Source organism: Cyclopterus lumpus, chromosome 3 (assembly GCF_009769545.1).
Source record: "Cyclopterus lumpus isolate fCycLum1 chromosome 3, fCycLum1.pri, whole genome shotgun sequence".
Classification (NCBI taxonomy): Eukaryota; Metazoa; Chordata; class Actinopteri; order Perciformes; family Cyclopteridae; genus Cyclopterus; species Cyclopterus lumpus.
Genome location: NC_046968.1, coordinates 2,259,439 through 2,282,698, shown reverse-complemented (window position 1 = coordinate 2,282,698; position 23,260 = coordinate 2,259,439). Strand labels below are relative to the sequence as shown.

The 23,260-nt window shown below is 41.4% G+C and overlaps 1 protein-coding gene across 1 annotated transcript in view; it reads left to right on the top strand.

Annotated features, from left to right (window-relative positions):
* The window catches only part of adamtsl3 (ADAMTS-like 3), a 157,725-nt gene that overhangs the window by 115,045 nt on the left and 19,420 nt on the right, over positions 1-23,260 (top strand). The window contains exons 6-14 of the mRNA XM_034562715.1: positions 2,416-2,542; positions 6,282-6,356; positions 8,045-8,202; positions 12,121-12,232; positions 12,392-12,530; positions 13,237-13,287; positions 19,267-19,477; positions 20,327-20,474; positions 21,161-21,245. Of these exons, the coding sequence (XP_034418606.1) occupies positions 2,416-2,542; positions 6,282-6,356; positions 8,045-8,202; positions 12,121-12,232; positions 12,392-12,530; positions 13,237-13,287; positions 19,267-19,477; positions 20,327-20,474; positions 21,161-21,245 (1,106 nt within the window). The remainder of the gene's footprint in view (positions 1-2,415; positions 2,543-6,281; positions 6,357-8,044; positions 8,203-12,120; positions 12,233-12,391; positions 12,531-13,236; positions 13,288-19,266; positions 19,478-20,326; positions 20,475-21,160; positions 21,246-23,260) is intronic.

Below are 23,260 nucleotides of genomic sequence, written 5' to 3'. Positions count from 1 at the left end.
TTTTATTTAGGGAGGAGAACTTTAAAAACTAGGGAGGATTCTGGTTTTTAATTTTACTGCTGTTCAAATATATCGGGATCAAAACGAACATAATATTGAGGAGCAAGTCTTTGTTTCATGTAATGTCATTATTAAGGGCTTGGTCAGTGGCCTTAAGCTTCACACTATGACGCTCTAGGTACCCCTCTGGCATCAGTTTTTTCGTTTTAGCTTGTTTATAGAAAGAAATGCATTTGTGCCATTACATTACATTTAGCTGACGCTTTTATCCAAAGCGATGTACAATCATGTTACATTAACACACCGTAGAACAGCTACAGGGAACAACTTAGGGTTCAGTGTCTTGCTCAAGGACACATCGACTAGGATTGAACCGCCAAACCGCTGATTGAAAGACGCTAACCACTGACCCACAGTCGCCCAGTGCCATACATAGAAGCAGTGGATGAGAGACTAGATTAGAAAATGGGTTTGCTTTTGTTTACATGTTTCTGTTAGTTGCACAGATGTATAAATAAGGGTTTGGCTTTTCAACAGTACAAAGTTTACTTTTAGCGGTCAAACTTTTTAACTTGTCTTGCATTTGTGTTTCTCCAAACTGAGTACAAGCACTCTGTGACCTGAAATTAAATACTGAGAATCTCAAAAATATTATAAATGGTTCTTCTATTCGGTTGTTCATGTTTTTTTATTCATGTTATTTAAGTTATTTAAGAATGTTATCATGGGGCATGCTGTAGCCAACAGCTTGAATACTATATGTCACCAGTCTGGAGTATCGTACATGAAGGCAAACTCATGTTCATGCAATTTAAAGTCTCCACATTGTGTGCCTATTTTGTCTGCTACAACTGGTTGTATTCAGTTTTGATTATTGTATGGATTAATAAATTATCAATTTAGTCTATAAAATGCCCACTGCATTGTTTGCACCCCGGAGCACAGAGGAGATGGCCAGACTACCGACACTCGTGGTCAGCTATAGATGCCATTGCAGATGATGGAATTATCATCATTCAGAAGTCCTCTCTTAATCCAGAGGTGTTGGCTAACTACAGACCGATCTCTAACCTTCCCTTCCTCTCTAAGATCCTTGAGAAAGTAGTCGCAAATCAGTTGTGTGACTTTCTACATCAGAATAGTTTATTTGAGGAGTTTCAGTCAGAATTTAGAAAACACCACAAAGACAGCACTGGTGAGGATTACTAATGACCTCCTAATTGCATCAGATAAAGGACTCATCTCTGTACTGGTCTTGTTAGATCTTAGTGCTGATAAAGGACTCATCTCTGTACTTGACTCGTTAGACCTTAGTGCTGATAAAGGACTCATCTCTGTACTTGACTCGTTAGACCTTAGTGCTGATAAAGGACTCATCTCTGTACTGGTATTATTAGACCTTAGTGCTGATAAAGGACTCATCTCTGTACTTGTCTTGTTAGACCTTAGTGCTGATAAAGGACTCATCTCTGTACTGGTATTATTAGACCTTAGTGCTGATAAAGGACTCATCTCTGTACTTGTCTTGTTAGACCTTAGTGCTGATAAAGGACTCATCTCTGTACTTGACTCGTTAGACCTTAGTGCTGATAAAGGACTCATCTCTGTACTGGTCTTGTTAGACCTTAGTGCTGATAAAGGACTCATCTCTGTACTGGTCTTGTTAGACCTTAGTGCTGATAAAGGACTCATCTCTGTACTGGTCTTGTTAGACCTTAGTGCTGATAAAGGACTCATCTCTGTACTGGTCTTGTTAGATCTTAGTGCTGATAAAGGACTCATAAACGTTCATGTTATGCAGATGATACTCAATTATATCTATATATGCCTATTCTTGTGGCCCTCCAGCAGTGCCAGTGCATCCATCATGAAGCATTACAAGTGTCACCGCTATTTGTATATTTTTACAGCAATAAAACTGATTGCCACCAAACTGATTGCGACAATCACTAATATCACCCTGGAATATCATTTTCAAAATGGAAATTGTATAGGTGAACACAATTTATTGTTATTGTTATTTGGATTGTATATATTTATTTGTTTACCCTTTTAAGCCAATTTAACCTCTAAGCTTTCCTTTACAATGTGTACCATCTTAGTTTAGCATGTCAGCACGCTAACATTCACTAATACGCACAAAACTAGGCTAATGGGATTACCATTAATTTTACAGTTATTTTGTCATAAAGTATTGCACAATATTAGATTTTTAGCCAATGAAATGGTAAAGGATCACCAAAGATATTTAATATATTCTGAGGGAAACATCAATATCAGTTCAAAGTTGTATGGCAATGCATCTAGCAATGAAGCCTTACTAAGTATAATGTATATCCAGCTCTCTTCTCATCTCTTCATGCGTTGATATATGACATATGTCCTTCTAAATGTTTATTTATAATGTGTGTGCAGGAGGTGGGCTGTGATCGGCAGCTAGCTAGTGGTGCCAGAGAGGATAACTGCGGCGTCTGTGGCGGTGATGGCTCCACATGCCGGCTGGTACGAGGACAGGCCCTACTCCACCTTACACCAGAACAATGTAGGTGCAATCTTGATCTGTGTCCAACTTACACACATGTCTTCATTCACTCTGGTTCCACTAATGTTTCACACGCTGGAGTTGTGAAATACCCTGACAGCCCTTTACCTTCTCCAAATGCCTCTTATTTAAGGCCATGTTTGATTTGAAGTTCAATTATTGGGCAAACAGATATTGTTAGCTTTCTGGCTAGTTTCCTACCTTTGCTTTCAACCTCATACCCTGTCTGAGTGTGACGTAAAAGTTTACCCTTTTAGGGGCGCACAATATAATCCAAGAATTTCATTATAGGCCTATAAAAGAACTCAACATAACTTTACTTAACAACTAAACAAGGTGTTAACTGAACACAGTGATCTACCACAAAGGCTTGTTTGAGATGACCCATGCACAATGCATGCTGGTTAAGTTTATGTCCAACTTGATCTTGACTTGCTCTGAAATGCTGTAGTCACAAATTCAAGGCGATCGCAGAATTTAGAGCCAGGCCACATTTGCTCTTCACCAACTAACTGCAAAACCAAGGGCATGATGGGAAACACCTGGCTGTCACCTGATCGAAGAGCTGATTGGCTCTTTGTTTTGACAACAAATTAGATAATGATATATTATTTATAATTACAAACTATTTGAACTTAATCTGCAAACTACTACAAAGTAGTCTATTAATCAAATATATGCTACTGTAAACGGTCTTGACGGCAGCCTTTTGTTATCCTACCCCCGATGCTGCAGCCTGATCTCGTCCACGTTCCAATCGAGGCGCAGTTCATCTCGAATGTCTCTTGACATATGAGGGAACAATAGTGGCTAAGCCAACCTAAATAACATACAAGGGGTAATCAAGATATAACCAACTATAACTATAATATAGCAAAGCAAACTAAATCCGGAATATACGTAAGTAACACGTCGTTTACTTTAAAAAGTCTCTCTTCAATGCTATACCTCCTTGCTTAACCACAGAGGGAGGTACCCTTCTAGTGTGAAAAGACACCAAGAGTAGGTAAGAGGGGCATTTTTTTTATTTGATGGAAGGGACTTATATATACAGTATTATAGGTATCTCTTGCAGTTAAAGGACTTAATGCATATAATATCCCCTGAGGATTTCCTATTCATCACTTTTCAAATGAAAGCTGCAGTTTGAACAGAACAACCCAAAGGCATTAGTCAGAGAATCATCAGTCTGTGGGTCAGGCAGTAGGGCGGGCAAGCCGGTATAGGTTGTAGGGTTCAAGTAGCAAGATCCAGAGGTTGGAAAGCAACACATGAGTAATCTGGCAACTGACTTGGGATAATTTGCTGGTACATGTACTGACAAGGCTTATGAGGGAAAGTAGAGCAAGTGAATGAGAGAGTAGACTGAGGCTGGTTGATGGATGGAGAATGGCAAATCCAGAGAGTTCCAAAGAAATGCATAGGCCTGAGAGAAGTGAGAAGTAGCTGGGGGGCAGACTGAGTCAAATTAAAATTACTCAGACATTGGGACAACATGGGGGTTGAACTCAATTCTCATACCTGTAGGGTTGCAAGTGAAAACATCGTTAAGCAAGTGAAAAAACGTTATCATTTTCATTGAGGTAAAAGTTTACTCACACTCGGATGAGAACCACCTTCGATGGGTAATGCGGTATACATATAGCAATAGCATTTCCACCGCAAACGGCTTTGTTGTGTTAGTGTGATCACCACCTTTTTTTGCAATGAATGAAACAATGGGAATGCAAAACTTCAAGAGGATATTCCTGGCTCATCTTAAAACCCCTCTTCCACCCACACTGGACCCCCTCCACTTTGCCTACTTCCAGAACAGTTGTGGGGATGATAGAATGCTATATAAATATTAATTTCAGCATTAAAAAACATCATCACTTTCAGGGCTGTCTCCAGTGACTTTTGGGCCCCATAAAAATATAATATTTGGCTTGATCACCACAGACCATGCCAACCCAATTGCTGTAACCCGATCGACCATTCAGAGCTTTAAATATCTCAATCATTGAAGGCTTGCAACTCTCTGGAATGCTTACTGTAAACTATTTGCTGAAAGTGAGCTTTTTAAATTACCAGATGTATCAAGTCCTTACAGGGTATGCTAAAACGTCACATCAGAAAGTGAGTGAGCGAGGTGAACTCCCAGTACTATCAACACCCAATGGACGTTTAGTGTGGTTTCTCTTTTTAAAGCCAATTCCATTCAATCCAATTATATTTGTATTGCCCACAAATATCACAATGCCACAAATTTGCCTCAGAGGGCTTTACATTCTTCACAAAATAGATTGTCCTCTGTCCTTGGACCAGTGGCGGCTGGCCAATAGAGGGCCTTGGGGCCTGGCCCCACCTTTGTTTTTGAAATATGGAATATAACCAGTAATATTTGTAAAATAGGATATCTGCGCAAAATATATGCTTTTCCTGCACGTCCTCTCTTATTATACTGAATATTATTGTGATATATATATATATATATATATATATATATATATATATATATAATATGCTTAATTGTATGAATAAGATGTCCTTATTATGTCACTGTTGGAATACATTTTAAATATTTAACTGTAAAGTATTCATTTGGTGTTTGATACTTTCTTTGCATTGAATCATACTGGGATGTTTGCTGAAATTGATTGGATGGCCCTACCAAAAACAAATTCCACCAGCCGCCACTGCCTTGGACCCTTGCATTGAATAGACAAAATATGATTTAAACCAGTTTAATCTGGTTCCCTGAATGCCAATTAAATGTTCCAGTCTCTCTAATAGGATGTGATGATCAATGGTGTCGAAAGCAATCATAAGTCTTTTGTCTGATGCTATGAGAAGGTCATTAGTAATTTTCAACAGAGCTGTCTCTTTGCTGATGATGCACTGTAAATCGTAACTGACAATCCTTTAAAGAAGTGAAAGTCACACAACTGATAAGTCTCAAGGATCTTGGAGAAAAGTCAAAGGTTAGATAAATGTGTATAATTGACTAAAACCTCAAGAGTGAGTTTTTTAAGAAGAGGTTTAATTAAAGCTACTTTTAAGGGCTATGGTACATGGCTTGTTAATAAAGACCGATTCTAAAGAGGTGCTAAATAAGTGAAGAACTTCTTTAAACCGCCTATTTGGGATTGGGTCTAAGAGACAGGTAGATGGTTTGGATGAAGAAATCGTACAAGTCAATTGGTGAAGGTTGATGGGAGGAAAGCAAGTCTAGAACTCGAAAGATGTTAAATTCCCAACTCAGAAGAAGAAGAATTAGAAAGCAAAGTTTATTGTATATTTGCAGAGAATGACGATGGATACTTACTGGCAAGCGAGGCAAGGTAACGGAGATGGCATGCTGTAAGTGGCAAGCAGAATTTTGCATAGATTCTGGAACAAGAAGAAACTGATTAGCAAGCAACCTGGATTTGCACACAAGAAAAGTACTTGAAACTTTAATTTACTTTTCAAGCGTCCTATTTCAAGAACCCATCTGATGACTCCACTCGGCAGAACTGGAGGTTGCAAAGAGTTCAGTCTACTCAACTGGAGCGATTGAGGACCCTTCTTCCAGAATTCCCTCTCTTGGTGTTTTGATGATGAGGGTGGATAATGTCCTAATATGCTCCCAAAATCCCCCGAAAGATGTTCCCCACTCAGTTGTGCAGGTGTTTCCTGTATTCTACCACCCATCTCTCAATATAATATTATACTAAATGTTACAATGAAACCTTTCCCACTTTGTGTCTACTTGCAGCTATGAAGACAGTACTGGAGATGCCATCAGGAAGCCGCCTTCTCAGACTCAATGCCAAAGGACCTGATATGATTGGTGAGTCACAGTTCAGTTGTTTCTTCATTTTTCTGTGTTTCATCCTCAACAACCTTTAACCAGTAACACATATACTGCTATATACACATATTAATCAATCTGACAAGTGGTATTGTTTTTATACCACCGAAATTATTAAATTAGCCCTTGTGGTTGAGGAGAAAAACCAGTTTTAGTATGGATATGAAAACCTTCGCAAATTCTTTATAAAAGAAAATAAAGAAAGAATTTGAGAAATACAGGAGTTCAGTGAAGCCACCATCACGGACTGCAGGCAGTGTGGCATCTGGGTTGCATGAGCTCTCAAAGTGTTCCTATTGCTGCTTGATGACACTACCGTAGCCTTGAGGTGGCCTTATTTATGATTCTGTTTGAGATTTTTAAGGACCGAATTTTGGGCCACCTGGGCAGAGAGTCACTTTTTTACCTGCAGATTCAGGTGTCAATGTGTCAATGACTTGTGTCAATGACTTGTGTCAATGACAGTGTCAATGACTTCATGGCACTCCAACAAAAAAGAGTATGCTTAGTTGCTTTAGTAACATCACTTGGGTAGTTATTTTAATAACCAAAACCAATATCTTTTCTTCAACCTAACTAAATAGTTGTGTTCCTTAAACCTAAACTAAGTTGTTTCCTGCGAAGAATTAACGTTATCTTTAAAAGAATGTATGCATGTAACAAGCGGAAATTGAAACATGTTACTTGAAAATTGAAGAAGAATTAGGACTTACTTTTATATAAGACATCATACTAACTATTGTATGATATTCTGTTGTATGGGCACATCCAAATGGGAAAACATGAGGACCCAAAAGAAAGTGGAGGGAATCTGGCTTCTGGAAAATTCAAAGATCCACCATCCATATTACACCCTGTCAGCCTGAAATCTGGGAGATTATTTAAAGCTGCTTGTCTTATGTGCATTCCTGGACTTTACACTAAAGAGCCTAGAAATAAACAGCCTCCAATGCTCCTATGATTATAACTCAGTTTTTATAATGTATTTTATATCTACATATGTAATTTTCCGTCTCTTTGTTATTTTCCTGTCTACATCTAGAGCTGTGTACAACTGTGGCAAGCACTTTACCGATACATATTGTGATACACGTAATGGTAAATGGACCTGTACTTGTACTGTGCTTTTCTAGTCTTCTGACCACTCAAAGCTCTTTAACAATAACACTAATTGGCTAAGGTTCCACCTGCCAATCAGCAGTAACTAACATTCACACACAGTAGAACAGCTATGGAAGACATTGTGGGGTTAAGTGTCTTGCCCAAGGACACATCGACATGGGCTATCGGAGCCGGGGATCAAACCACCGAGCCTCTGATTGAAGGACGATCCTGCTCACCACTGAGCCACAGTCACCCCACACGTGTCACGATAGACGCGGACATAACGATACACTTTCATTTAAACTATCGTGATAGTAAGCTTTATGGATATTTTTGCACAGCCCTATCTATCCCTGTTTGTTTTGCTCTTGCAGTAGTATATCTAATAGTCTATATATATGATATGCCCTACCTTGACTGATGGTATCACTCCCCAACAAATAGTGTTTTTCTGCATTTAATGTGATATCATTTTAAATCATATAAAGTGAGAAGGGTTTCCTTTTTTAACATTGAAAGTTATTGTACAGTAATGAACGTCCATCATGCTCTGTCTCCCTCAGTTATCGAAGCTGTGTCTCTTCAGGGGAGATTCGAGGAGACCAGTCTGGTGTCTACAGGCTCCTATGTGATAGGAAACACCTCCTTGGACTTCCAGAGAGGGACGGACAGGCAGACACTCAGGACACATGGCCCACTCAATGCTGACTTCATGATCAAGGTGATCAAAAAGTACAGACCTAGGTTAATAGCAAAACAGCCGTAGGACTTTTTGGCTTCAGATGTACATACTGTATTCAAGATAGTAAATTAATTAACCAGTCTGTTGCATAATACTTGGCAATGCAGGTTTTTTTTTAATAAAACAGCCTTAGGACTTTTGGCTTCAGATGTGCATATTGTATTCAAGATAGTATATTAATTAACCAGTCTGTTGCATAATACTTTGCAATGGAGGGATTTTTAAAATTAAATGTTGAGGTTGTTGCTAGCGGCGCTATTGGTATCACTGTTGAAGAGGTCTTTAAAATTGAAATCGAACCAAATCTTCCTATTTGTAGTGACTATTGTTTCACAACCCCTTTCATGTTGCAGTTTTAATGAACATAGCATAGCACTTTAACAGAGCCTCCACACAGTCGGATGTCTTTGTGAAGATAAAGGCCTTTTTCAATGATGTCATCATTTTGTCAACATTCTACATTTCTAAAGAATAAGTCTGTTGATATTCTATATTTGATTTCTTGTTAACAAACAATATATGTATCCTGCTAACAAGTATTGTGTGTGTACCCAAACCCTGATATATTTTATTCCTTTATGATACAGAGCGTATAAGTCAGGTGAGGTAGTATAAGTCAGGTGAGGTAGTATAAGTCAGGTGAGGTAAGGTAGTATAAGTCAGGTGAGGTAGTATAAGTCAGGTGAGGTAGTATAAGTCAGGTGAGGTAAGGTAGTATAAGTCAGGTGAGGTAGTATAAGTCATGTGAGGTAGTATAAGTCAGGTGAGGTAAGGTAGTATAAGTCAAGTGAGGTAGTATAAGTCAAGTGAGGTAGTATAAGTCATGTGAGGTAGTATAAGTCAGGTGAGGTAAGGTAGTATAAGTCAGGTGAGGTAGTATAAGTCATGTGAGGTAGTATAAGTCAGGTGAGGTAAGGTAGTATAAGTCAAGTGAGGTAGTATAAGTCATGTGAGGTAAGGTAGTATAAGTCAAGTGAGGTAGTATAAGTCATGTGAGGTAGTATAAGTCAGGTGAGGTAAGGTAGTATAAGTCAGGTGAGGTAGTATAAGTCATGTGAGGTAGTATAAGTCAGGTGAGGTAAGGTAGTATAAGTCAGGTGAGGTAAGGTAGTATAAGTTAAGTGAGGTAGTATAAGTCATGTGAGGTAGTGTGAGTTAGTATAAGTCATGTGAGGTAGTATAAGTCATGTGAGGTAGTATAAGTCATGTGAGGTAGTATAAGTCAGGTGAGGTAGTATAAGTCATGTGAGGTAGTGTGAGGTAGTATAAGTCATGTGAGGTAGTATAAGTCAGGTGAGGTGAGGTAGTATAAGTCAGGTGAGGTGAGGTAGTATAAGTCAGGTGAGGTAGTATAAGTCAGGTGAGGTAGTATAAGTAATGTGAGGTAGTATAAGTCATGTGAGGTAGTATAAGTCAGGTGAGGTAGTGTAAGTCATGTGAGGTAGTATAAGTCAGTATAAGTCAGGTGAGGTAGTATAAGTCAGGTGAGGTAGTATAAGTCATGTGAGGTAGTATAAGTCATGTGAGGTAGTATAAGTCAGGTGAGGTAAGGTAGTATAAGTCAGGTGAGGTAAGGTAGTATAAGTCAGGTGAGGTGAGGTAGTATAAGTCAGGTGAGGTAGTATAAGTCAGGTGAGGTAGTATAAGTAATGTGAGCTAGTATAAGTCACGTGAGGTAGTATAAGTCAGGTGAGGTAGTATAAGTCAGGTGAGGTGAGGTAGTATAAGCCAGGTGAGGTAGTATAAGTCATGTGAGGTGAGGTATTATAAGTCAGGTGAGGTGAGGTAGTATAAGCCAGATGAGGTAGTATAAGTCTTGTGAGGTAGTATAAGTCAGGTGAGGTAGTATAAGTCATGTGAAGTAATATAAGTCAGGTGAGGTGAGGTAGTATAAGTCAGGTGAGGTAGTATAAGTCATGTGAGGTAGTATAAGTCAGGTGAGGTGAGGTAGTATAAGTCAGGTGAGGTATTATAAGTCATGTGAGGTGAGGTAGTATAAGTCAGGTGAGGTGAGGTAGTATAAGCCAGATGAGGTAGTATAAGTAATGTGAGGTAGTATAAGTCTTGTGAGGTAGTATAAGTCAGGTGAGGTAGTATAAGTCATGTGAGGTAATATAAGTCAGGTGAGGTGAGGTAGTATAAGTCAGGTGAGGTAGTATAAGTCATGTGAGGTAGTATAAGTCAGGTGAGGTGAGGTAGTATAAGTCAGGTGAGGTAGTATAAGTCATGTGAGGTAGTATAAATCAGGTGAGGTAGTATAAGTCATGTGAGGTAGTATAAGTCAGGTGAGGTAGTATCAGTCAGGTGAGGTAGTATAAGTCAGGTGAGGTAGTATAAGTCAGGTGAGGTAGTATAAACCGTGTCGCGGTGGATGGATCCAACAAACTCAAGACTCACCCAGGAGGTCACTGTCCGTGTCTCGTCTGAAACAAAAAACATTGACTTATTTGAACTTCTATGTAGCATAGAGTAATATAATGTTATTTAGCATCAGGTAGCATAAAGTAATAATAATGGAAAGTAACTTAGCGTTCCAACTTATTTGAGCCGAAACATGATCTTCTCCTAAACCTCACCAAGTGGTTTTCACATCATTAACCGTGTGTTGAAGTCTATGGGACTGGATCTGTTGAAAAACTTTGCTAATGAGGTACCAAGTGCCTTAAAAAGTGATGCCGAGGGGTATTTACCATTTACATGTTGCAGAAATACTCACCAAAGCACCTAATCTACGTTGCTCCCCAAGTGCAGCTGGCGGCTACTTTAATTCGTAGGAATAGTCAAATTCAGAGAACCTTCATGTATGTACCTGTGTGTAAATGACGATCAACAAGTTTAATTAAGCTTGGGCTGCTTGTGTTTTCGGCGCTAATGGAGTGAAGACAAAATGAACAAAATTGAAGGATATGAATTGTAATTCAAGCATGAGTCAGTGTTGGGGTAGTGCTATTCAACGAATAACATTGGCAATGAACTATTAATACAAATTGACACTGCCTCTATCCCTATGTCTCAAGTAGCATAACATCCACTGGCAGTTCGAGGCTTGAGACTGAGGCCTGTGTCTAATTTTACATATCTGCTAATAAAACTAATTCAAGAGACCTGCTTGTACCTACAATTCGTGTTTCTCTTCTTGTATTTATTCATAGTTATTAACTTTGTCTTATTGTTTGCTTATATTGTTGCACATTACTTTGCTACATTGACCTCTTGTATTGAAGTGGTACGTGCTGGATGAAGTGCAGAAATAAGTGGCATGCTGTATTGGGACTGGAGCATTCAATATTCTGCCTAACCTTGGACTGACTGCTTTGTGTGGGTGTTGCATGGTGTTGTGGGGGAACATAAAGCAGATGGCAATAAAGTCATCTTTATTGTCTTCAATGGGAGAATGGTGGTAAACTCTGTGTGATGGGGGCCGGTGTCTCACGCATTCTCATAATAGTGATAAGCAACATTTTTGATTTTCATTCATTGATATGTAAGCTTCAGAAAAAATGTGGGTAAAATAATAGCTCTAAAAAAGCCTGTGACAAAATAGTATTACCAATGAGCTTGATGCACTGTCATTTATTAATTGTGTAATAAAATATATTTGACAATATAAATTATATTATGCTCTTCTTTTCACACAACTTTTTTTCTCTCCTTTACCTAAAGGAATACTTATATATATATTTGTATCAATAACATTTCTCTGAAAACATGATACAACATTTCTCAGGAGTGCCCTATTAACATGATTCTTCTACTTGATTCTCCTTAGTGGGGATTCTCTAATTTACTGAGCTTTACTTTGCTATTGGATATTCTGTTCTCTATTCTTCTCTACCCTATACTACTTAACATAACAATGTTCTTCATAACTATTTATTCTCCCCATATGTTGTGCAGATGAAGTATGGAGGCTCCAAGGATACAGTTGTCCAGTTTCTCTTCTACCAGCCAATCAGGTACCAGTGGAGACAGACTGACTTCTTCCCCTGCTCGGTTACCTGTGGAGGAGGTGAGGTGACCATCAGTCAGTCGGCAGTAATTGTAAACAGGTGTCTCTGTGTTTGTACGATAATTTATTATTCTATATATATATATATATATATTTTATCCTCAGCTTTTTTATATCCAGCGTCATTTGTTGATATCTGCTACTTTGTTCATCCCCAAGGCTATCAGCTGAACTCTGCAGAGTGCACAGACATCAGATCCAACCAGACTCTGCCCGAGCATCATTGTAACAACTATCCTGAAAACACCAAACCCATACCAAAACTCAAGGAGTGCAATATGGACCCCTGTCCAGAGAGGTAGGGATCTCAATACAGGTTGACTTTTGTATTTGCTTTTTAAAAAGCTCAAAGCAAGTACTTTGGAAGTTATGAGGTCTAGTATAAACAATGGGTCAAACAATCACATGGCTTTCATCCACAAGATGTCCCTTCTGAAACTGAAAGACAACATAATCCAAAACCTAACAAAGTACTATTGTTGCCTAAACCTAGTAACCACTAAAACCAACTGTGGCCGTGTGTCAACATGTGGCAAGTTGGGAATGAGAACGGGTGGTCAAATAACTGCAGAAATGCATAGATTTGATAACGCTTGGAGAGGTAGAAATGGAGCAAGAATAAACTAGATTTGAAATATTATCCAATCAAATCTGCACTTCACTGCAGCCCACTGCTCCTTAATAACTAACGATCGGTTGAAATGCAGAGCCCAATTTCATGTATGTATGTAAAATATGTAATATGATGATTTTAAATGTCCTTGCTGCAATGATGAGAGCGATATCTCGGCTAAAGAGCAGAAATGCTAAATCAGCAGTCTTCATATCCTTGTACCCCTTTTTTGTAACCCTGAAGACAAACTGCTATTAATAAGAACTGTGTCGGCTTACATTCATCATCTATGCTTTCTTTCCTTGATTCTTATGACCTCATGACTTCGGGCTGCAATCTGGATTCCAGTCTCATAAACACTCAATGTTTTGTGATATTTTGTCTCCTCCAGTGATGGATTTAAAGAGGTGTTGCCTTATGACCAATTCCAACCTCTGCCTCGGTAAGTGACCTTACAATCCATCATTTTATAAGTTACTTTACTGCTGCCTTTCTTCTCTTTGACATATTTCCACTTTGTACTTAGTGTTGGCTGAGAAGTAACACAGGACGTCAGTTGGCGGAATGTGTGGAGAAATCTGGGATACGATTTTTTGAATACATCACATTATCACAATGAAGCACCCAGAAGTAGAAGAAAATAAAATGAAATCAAGACAGGGAGGAATTTGCCTACATGAAAAACTGACATAATTGTAATAACATGTAAATCCTACTACTCTGTCAGTTGTTCCTAATCTTCATGGTTTGTTTTTCAAGGACCACACTTTTGAAAGCAACATATTGTTGTGGTGTGATTGATTAATGATTGATCTATTCATTTAGTTATTCAGTAAGTGTGCTATGCCTCTACTGCACAGGCTTTCTGGATTTAACTTAATATATAAGTCTATTGTGGCAGTGGGGTGTGGTTAGGCTCGGCCGCAGAGTGGGTGTGGTTCAGGGAACGGTGCCGGGAAAGGTCTAATCAACCTCAGCTGGGGTGAGGGTTAATCAGCCCAGCTGCGGTTAATGAGTGTGTGTTTGTGTGTGTGTGTGTGTGGGTGTCTGTTTTTCCCTCAAAAGGAGCAGTAGTGACTGGGAAGAGGAAAGCAGCGCGACAAGAGTGCGGAAGTACCGTGTTACGCAATAAAAGAGCTTTTGTAAACCCCAAATAACCCTCGTTGCTTCGTCCACTGGACCGGATCTGAGGCGCCTTCTGTTTTTCCCTCAAAAGGAGCGGTAGTGACGGGGAAGAGGAACGCAGCGCGACATCCCGCCTTACGCACCCCCTAATCTTGGGAACAGATTGGCCGGGGTTTAACAAGTTAATGGGACAGGCTGCGGGGGTGCGTTCACGGCCGACAGGGACATGCGATATCTGCGCTGTGCTCAGCGGTGACGCTAGGTCGTCCGACACTGCCGTTTCACTCCATGGAAGATTTTCCACTTGAGCAGTCTCGTGACGACACTCTACGCTCAGCCTTCGACCAAGTGATACGAATTGATAGTCAGTTGGTGCGCCCTGACGCAGCGCAGTCATATCCGCACTTTTCATTGATTAGGGACATACTGTACAGAGTGAACCGTGACGCTCAGACAGGAGAGGAAAACACCTAGTTGCTGGTGCCGAAGAGCCGCCGGGAAATGATTTTCCAGGCGACTCACTACAACCCGATGGCTGGTCACATGGGATACGATAAAACACTAGACCGGATAATGACCCGATTTTACTGGCCGGGCGCCGTTGGTGTGCATCCTGCCCGGAGTGTCAATTGGTAAACCACCCGGCCATTCCGAGGGCGCCTTTGCGTCCTCTGCCATTAATGGAGGTTGGGCCATTTCACCGGAGTGCACGCGGATATCGCTTTGTGTTAGTCCTCGTGGATTACGCAACACGATATCCGGAGGCGGTGCCATTGCGCAACATTTCTGCAAAGAGTGTCGCACAGGCGCTGTTTCAGGTCATCTCCCGAGTCGGAATCCCGAAAGAGATTCTGACTGACCAGGGCACCCAGTTCATGTCACGAACACTGAGAGAACTTTACGGGTTACTGGGCGTTAAGTCTATTCGGACCAGTGTGTACCACCCACAGACCGACGGTCTGGTGGAGCGTCTGAATAAGACTTTGAAGTCCATGGCTTGATTCTCTGTTGTTTTGCAGTGCGGGAGGTCCCCCAGGCCTCCACGGGATTTTCTTCCTTTAAACTTTTGTTCGGCAGGACTCCGAGTGGGGTGCTCGACCTGTTTAAGGAAAACTGGAAGGAGGGGCCGAGCACAAGTAAAAGTGAGATCCAGTACGTCCTGGACCTGCGAGCAAAACTCAACACACTGCGTAGGATGTCACGTGAGAATTTGCTCCAGGCCCAGGAGCGTCAACAACGCCTGTACGACAGAGGGGCCAGGCTGAGACAATTCACACCGGGAGAGAAGGTACTTGTAGTGCTTCCTTCTTCCAGCTCTAAACTTCTGGCCAAGTGGCAAGTGGGGGATGTCGACTATGAGGTGGTGTGTTCTGATAGGGGCGGAGCTACACAGATTTACCACCTCAACCTCCTAAAAGCATGGAGGGAGGCAGAGTCTGTTTCTCTGGTGTCTGCGGTATCTGAGAGAGAGGAGCTGGGGCCTGAGGTCCCAAAATCCATCAATCCGGCCTCGCTCCTTTGTGAAGACCATCTCTCTGGGACCCAGAGAACAGACATTGCCCAGTTGCAAGAGCGGTTTGCTGACATGTTCTCTCTCCTGCCAGGATGCACAAACCTCATCATGCACCAGATTGAGACTCCTCCAGGCGTGATGGTGCGGTTACAGCCCTACAGGTTACCTGAGCACAAAAGAAAAGTGATTCAGAGGGAATTGGCTGCCATGCTGGAGATGGGGGTAATAGAAGAGTCCCACAGTGCCTGGTGTAGCCCCATCGTTCTTGTCGTCAAGAAGGATGGATCTATACGGTTCTGTGTGGACTATCGCAGGGTGAACGATGTGTCACGATTCGATGCTAACCCAATGCCCCTGGTCGATGAACTCCTGGACCGACTGGGCACTGCGCGTTTCTTTACGACCCTGGATTTAACCAAGGGCTACTGGCCAGATTCCTCTGTCGCCAGAGTCCAAGGAAAAGACGGCCTTCTCCACTCCGTTTGGTTTATACCAATTCACCCCGCTTCCCTTTGGGTTGTTCGGGGCCCCAGCCACCTTTCAACGCCTCATGGACCAGGTGCTGCGGCCGCACGCTGCATATGCTGCCGCCTACTTGGATGATGTGATCATCCACAGCACCACCTGGGCGGAGCATGTGCAGCGGGTGGGCGCGGACCCGGAAAGGAGCCTCAGATCCGGTCCAGTGGACGAAGCAACGAGGGTTATTTGGGGTTCACAAAAGCTCTTTTATTGCGTAACACGGTACTTACGCACTCTTGTCGCGCTGCTTTCCTCTTCCCAGTCACTACTGCTCCTTTTGAGGGAAAAACAGACACCCACCCACACACACACACACACACACACACACACACTCATTAACCGCAGCTGGGCTGATTAACCCTCAACCCAGCTGAGGTTGATTAGACCTGTCCCGACACCGTTCCCTGAACCACACCCCCACTCCACCCACTCTGCAGCCGAGCCTAACCACACCCCACTGCCACATCTATAAAATAACTTTTTAGAAATAGACTATACAAACTGAACAACAATACTCATGGAACACTGTGGCGGCCTGGGTTCTGGTCCCTCTGATGTGTGTTGGCGCCTCTCTCTCCCCTGTTCTTGTCTATGAGTAAAGGTTCGAAAAGTGGAAGTCATCTCAAGAAGAGCAACTGAGAAGAAATACATTTCATGTCCATTCAGTTTATATGACAAAAAGTATTATTTCATATAATGAAAGCAGTTGTAGTAGGAGTAATAGCAGAAATAAAAGCAGAAAGATGATTAGCACTTATAATGGTAGGTCTAATGGCACCATCAATGTGAGAAATCAGAAAAAGACTCTGGGGAAGAGCCAAATTAATAACATCCTTGAATGGGACATGAATGCATACATATGAAAATGAAGAGGAGGAAAGGTGTATCAAAAGAAGATGTATCATAGGAAGTCCCCGTGCACCCTTGGTCTATTGCAGCTTTGGGTCAATGCTGGCTCACGCTTGCCTTGGACAAGCCATAACTAGGGCTTGTCCAAGGCAAGCGTGAGCCAGCATTGACCCAAAGCGTAATCAAAGAAGAAATGTGGAAAGGGTGTCTGCCTCCCGGACTGAAACTAGGAGATAGTTCCCCGGGAGAGGAGCTGGACAGCTGAAGGCTTTGGATCCCATCTTACTTTTACAAACCACAAGTAATCCTGCATTCTGGGAGCGCAGTGTTGGGGGTAATTGGGTACTACTAGCTATTTAAGATATAATGGTGCCTGACTATTAAGGGTTTTGTAGATGAGGAGTAGGATTACAATTTATATTCTGGATTTTGTAGGGAGTCAGTGTAGAGAAGCTAATACAGGAGTAATATATCTCTTTTCCATTCATGTCAGTCCACGAGCTGCAGAATTTTGGATCAACTGGAGCATCTTTAGAGACTTATTGGAGCATCCTGACAATAAGGAATTGCAATTTTCTAGTCTACAAGTAAAATATCCATGGATACATTTTCTGAATCGTTTTGAGACAGGATGTGTCTGATTTTTGCAATGTTACATTGCCGTAAAAAGTTTGATGTGGGGGTTAACGGACATATCGTAATCGAAGATAACCCAGAGAACCTTTACTGTGCTGCTTGAGGACAGGGCAATGCCATCTAAAGTAAATATATCAAGAGATCATTTGTTTTTGATACAATAAGTCTTAGATGAATAGATAGAAAAATGTAGCCGTGTTATAGTTGAGGGTTTGATTTGGCCAGTGATGATTTATTGTAAAGTCTTATTGCAGTGGGCAGGAATGATCTCCTGTATCTGTCCTTGTGACAGCGGAGCTGAATGAGTCTGTTGGACGAACTGTCCTGTACTCCACTTCCTGTCCATCCTTTATACACCCGACCACTGCAGAGTCATCAGAGAACTTCTGCAGATGGCATGACCCCGAGTTGTACTGGAAGTCAGTGGTCTACAGGGTGAACAGTTCCCTGTGGGGCTCCAACATCACTGACCACCGTTAGACAGCACACGGCCCAGTCAGACACACTGTGGTCTGCCTGTGAGGTAGTTAGTGATCCAGGAGACGGTGGACACGTTGGCCCCCACCACCCGCAGCTTCTCACTCAGCAGTAGTAGTTGGATGGTGTTGAATGCACTGGAGAATGCAGCTCAACATGGGTGACAACGGTGTGTGTGTGTGGGGGGGGGGGGGGGGGGGGGGGGGGGGAGGCAGCAGAGGTGGTTGGGAGGTGTGGTGTGTGGAGGAGACAGATGAGGGCTGTGAACCAAACCTATTGAAGAAACAGTTTAGCTCATGTGGCCAGATAGACATCTAGTGTGCAAACGTTTACCTCACCAGAGCCACGTCAGAACATTGGGTATGTCCCAAGTCTCTTAATTGCGTCCCCGTTTCCCTCACTTGCGTCTCAGTCCCGGAATGCGTTTGTCTTATTTATGAATTATTTGCATCTGTATGTTTTTCTATTCAGATTTTGACGTCATTATAAAATAACCCAGAACATGATTATGGTTTCTCTTGAACATCCAAATTAATTAATTTGGCTCAAGGTTAAACTTACAACTTAAACTGTATAACACATCAAAACTCATAATAAAGGTATCTCATATTAACATAACATCTTGTGCACACAGCAACACACTAACCTAACTATCCATCCCCATAGCAGCCACGAGTGTGAAAACATACCGAACTGATTACAATCAACATAAATCTGCCCTTCACCTAACGTACCTCCCCCAATACTTGGTCTAACCCAATGGCATCACTGATTAAGTCATCGGCCCAATCCCAACCTCCACACAGTTAATTCCATCTGCTCAGAAACATGAATGATTAATGATGGAACATACAAATACATGAAATCATAGGAATGGAAGCAGAGATTTATTCATCACTCATTTCATTTGATCATTGAAGTCGTTTTGAAAATGAAAATCACCAGAGCTTGGAAGATGTTCAAATCAAGGAGTAAAAAGTTTAAAATACTCAAGTAAATAGCCACAATTGTACATATTAACAATAAAGAATAACTAAACTTAACTCTACCTGTAATCAAACAAAATCCCAAACAAAAAATGACCAAGCATGGTTACATTAATAAGTGAAATATGGAGACAAATAGTGTGGACTCGCCCACTTTGTCAAAGTGATTAAAGTGAGAAAGTTCATTAAGGTTGGGTGTCAGTGCATCATGAAGATGCAATATGCAATACTGTCATCAAACAATGTTAAATGCACCATTGCATTACTTGAGAAGGCATTAAGTGAGCTTGGCCCTTGTCATGTGTTTGCCCAGCTGGGAGCAGGGCCCCTGGACCCAGTGCTCGGTGTCCTGCGGTCAAGGTGGTGGCTTGCAGGTTTGCAGCGTGCTGTGCGTGGAGGAGGACACGCAGGGACAGTTCTCCCAGGTGGAGGAGTGGAAGTGCACCCACTCCCCTCGACCTATCACCCAACAGATTTGCAACACCTTTGCCTGCCCCCAGTGGGTGGCCATGGAGTGGTCGCAGGTCAGTGAGTCTGTGTCCACCAGCCATCAAGGCATAGACTAGAGGGCTTTATTTGGAGGTATAAATGCACCTATTCTCAGTTTTACTTTTATCAAGCTAGTTTTGACTACTCAGATATGAGGATTTTCCAGCCATTCTCATTCCCAACTCCACACATGGATGTTTTCTCAGGGCGTCAGCAGTGTACTGGGGCAAAGTCCTGCTGCTCTTTTGACTGCATTACCTAACTTCCAGAGCAGTTACTCTGACCGTGTAATATCGCCACGGATGGGTTCACATTCAAGTTACTTGAAATCTGGATGCGTCTCGTACAGATGCTGAAGTGCGTCAGTATTTGACGGCCTGGGAATGAGACCGCGCTGGGATTCTCTCCTTTTCCATCTTTTCTATCATTTTAAATGTAATATCTTTGAGTTTTGGACTGTTGTTCTAACCGTACAAGTCGTGCTAAAACTTCACCTTGGGCTTTGGAAGACTGTTGTAGGTATTTCCACTATTTGAAGATTGTAGAATAAACGATGAATCACTTAATCTAATAAAATATGATTTGATTCATTCGCTAATTAACTATTTAAAAGAAAACAAATAATAATACAAATAATTGAGATACCAAACAAGTGGTTGCCAACCTGAGGGGCAGGACAAATGTTCAATCTTGAGGGGTCACGAGATTATTAACACTAGAAGAAAGCAGAAAAGCAGTCTGTTTTCCCTTTTTAATATTCAAATGAACTCAAAAATATTGTGAATCACCTATCGATAATGACAAAGAGCGGCATTCGCAACCCTAATAACTGGATCAATGCCACTATGAAATGGTATAATGTGTGTGTTGCTGTCCCACTGCAGTGCACAGTGACCTGTGGGCACGGCCTGCGTTACCGGGTGGTTCTGTGCATCGACCATCGTGGGCAGCACATTGGAGGCTGTGAAGCGTCACTCAAACCTCATGTTAAAGAAGACTGTCTGGTCCCTATTGCCTGCCATAAGCCCCGAGGTAGGACTCTATTCATTCCTAGAGAGCTGTGTGTGTTGTAAGGAAGCCAAGAGGGACATAATGGACAAGTGTTTACAGCTCACACATTTATGTACGAGACAAATGTATGATGACCTTATTATTTCTGCATATATTTGTATAAACATTACACTATTGGACAAAGGAAGGGATGTATTGGTATTGAAAGCTATGCAAAACACACAAGGCATAAATGCACTCTCAAGCTATTAATAAAAGTAATCGTATAGTCTTTCTCCGACTTCAAATACTGCCAGTGTTGATTCAGCAAAATGCCATTATTGTGTATCATGCATACCCAGGCAACCTCAAGGACAACACATCCACAACTAACCACTTTTGAGACTGAGTTCAGTTGATTGACAATGTGTTCTCATATTTTTTTGGAATAAAGATATGATATAAGTAACACATTTGCAACAACACTCAAAATTACATTCGGCACAAAATAAGCTCCAAGAGGTTTTCAACAATATGCTGCTTGTTGTTGTCATTTTACATGTGGTGTTCTATATTATATGCAGGTTCCCAGGTGTAAGAAGCTTTTGTCCAGTTAGGTAGGACTAGTGTTCGATACTCTGAGCTGCTTGAAGAATGAATGTGGGTCCTGATTGGTGGTCATATTGAGTTGACTAGGGTTTAACTCGTGTGTTGTGTGTCTCTGTCAGAATCCCTGCCAGTGGAGGCCAAGGTGCCCTGGTTAAAACAATCCCACGAACTGGAAGAGCAGCGGACTGCTACAGAGGACCCCACGTGAGCACACACACTTAAGCACACATTGACATGTCAACAACATGCATTGCTGCATAATGCATAAGGGAAAAAAGGAATCTCTACCTAACATGAAAATGTGTATATCTTTTTAATGTTGGCACTCTACAGCAACATGGGGCGCTTTCACAAGGCATCGTCCTTTTTAAAGGTTTTGCTCTGATCAGATGAATTGATACTTTTGGTTTGTTTTCTATTTAGTCTGGTCCGGTTGGACAGTGCACAAATTAAAGCGCATATACAACGTAGCACATAATTGTATTTTAATAATTCATTTTTCTGTTTATTTCCAATGACATGTATGTTTATATGTCTGAATGAATTTTTGTCATGCAGGTATGTGTGTTTGTATGTATGAATGTAGGTATCTATGTATGTGCCTCTTTTGAGGGATAGAAAACGTATATGCAATTTAACGTGTCTTTGGCTTGGGACTTTGATAACGTTGTAGGTATTTATGTATTGTTAAACAAACATTTGTTTGATACACATGTCTAATAATTATTTTGTGACCATGCCTGAATTTGAGCGTTTGTGATACCTATAAGTTGATTGTCGTGCTGTCACGCCCCGTCAGTCTTCCCCCGTCCAAGTGGATCAATGATCCAAAACAGTGGCTGGATATTGCTTCTTCTATAGATAGTCATCTCAACAGTACAGTTGATCATATCAACATAATATCATACATACCAAGATATCGATAAGTTTTGTTTTCCTTGGCGATTGATGCTTCATGATGCAATGCCAGTCTGGTCTATTGCTGTATGCTAGCTGTGCTTTGATGTCAACCAAGCCCATCTTACTACCAACTCGTCAGTAGGGCCCCTCGGCATGTGATACCAACATTAATGTAAACCCATCCATGTTATTATTAGACGCTCAGAGCAACTGAAGTAGTGTAAAGTATGAGATATGCAAGAGTGCTATTCATGTGCAAAACATTTATATTTTTTTCCTCTTATTTTCGTGAGTGGTTAGTCAAACGGTAGTAGCATGACTTATTGTCAGTCAAGTTTTGCCTAGACCTAATTTCCTGTAAAGAAACAAGCAGAGTTTGAAAAGAAACTTTGCATTTAAAGAGTGGAAACTAGAATCCCTAGAATGCCCAAAACTGATGCAAGAGGGGTCCATGCCGATGTGTCCTTGGGCAAGACACTTAACCCCGAATTGCTTCCGCAGGCTGTTCCTGCGGTGTGTGAGTGTTAGTTAGAGTCCTGGTGGACAGGTGGCCCCTTCCATGAGTGTATGAATTGATGAATTTGAGTTCTTGCTAAACAAGTCCATTTACCATGTATCAATATAAATAGTCTCCCTCCCTTAATGCTTCCAAAGTGGGAGAGCAAACCATATTTGTAGGTACTTTACGCAGTGTACCAAATGTAGCATGCGCAAAACTTACCATGCCCACCTATACGCATGCCTAGCTATCAAAAATAAGTGTGTTGATGTTGCTTGCTACAGCTTGCCTACGCAGGTATCCGTCGAAGGTGCTGTGCGTTAATGTGCTGAATCCTTCCACACCTCATACATATTTACACACAAACACACAGCTTATCCACAGCTGTGTGAGTCTGTCCAGCTCCGTTTCCTCTCTTTTCACTGCTGATGATAAGCATGTGATTATTGACTGGTGCTCTGGGCCTGGTCCGCTCTGACAGCCTCCCTGGAATCCATCCGCTCTCATAGCTCACACACACCTCAAACACCTTCGGCAGGCCCCGGCACATTTTTTAGCCCATGCATAAAAAATGCTTACATAGCAAATCGTATGTAAGCCACATTCATTTGATGAGCTTGTAAAGCTCAGTTCCCAATGCCACCAACCCAGGGTATTTAAATAACTTGGATGTATTAAAGAGATAGTCCAGCAAAAAGAAGTATAGGTATCAAAGTGTATATCAAACACACTCTAACCCTAACCCCCTGAACATTTGACGGGTTACTCTAAAAAGCTTGAAGCATGCTGCTTAATTTAAGCCACATAAAAACTACAAATA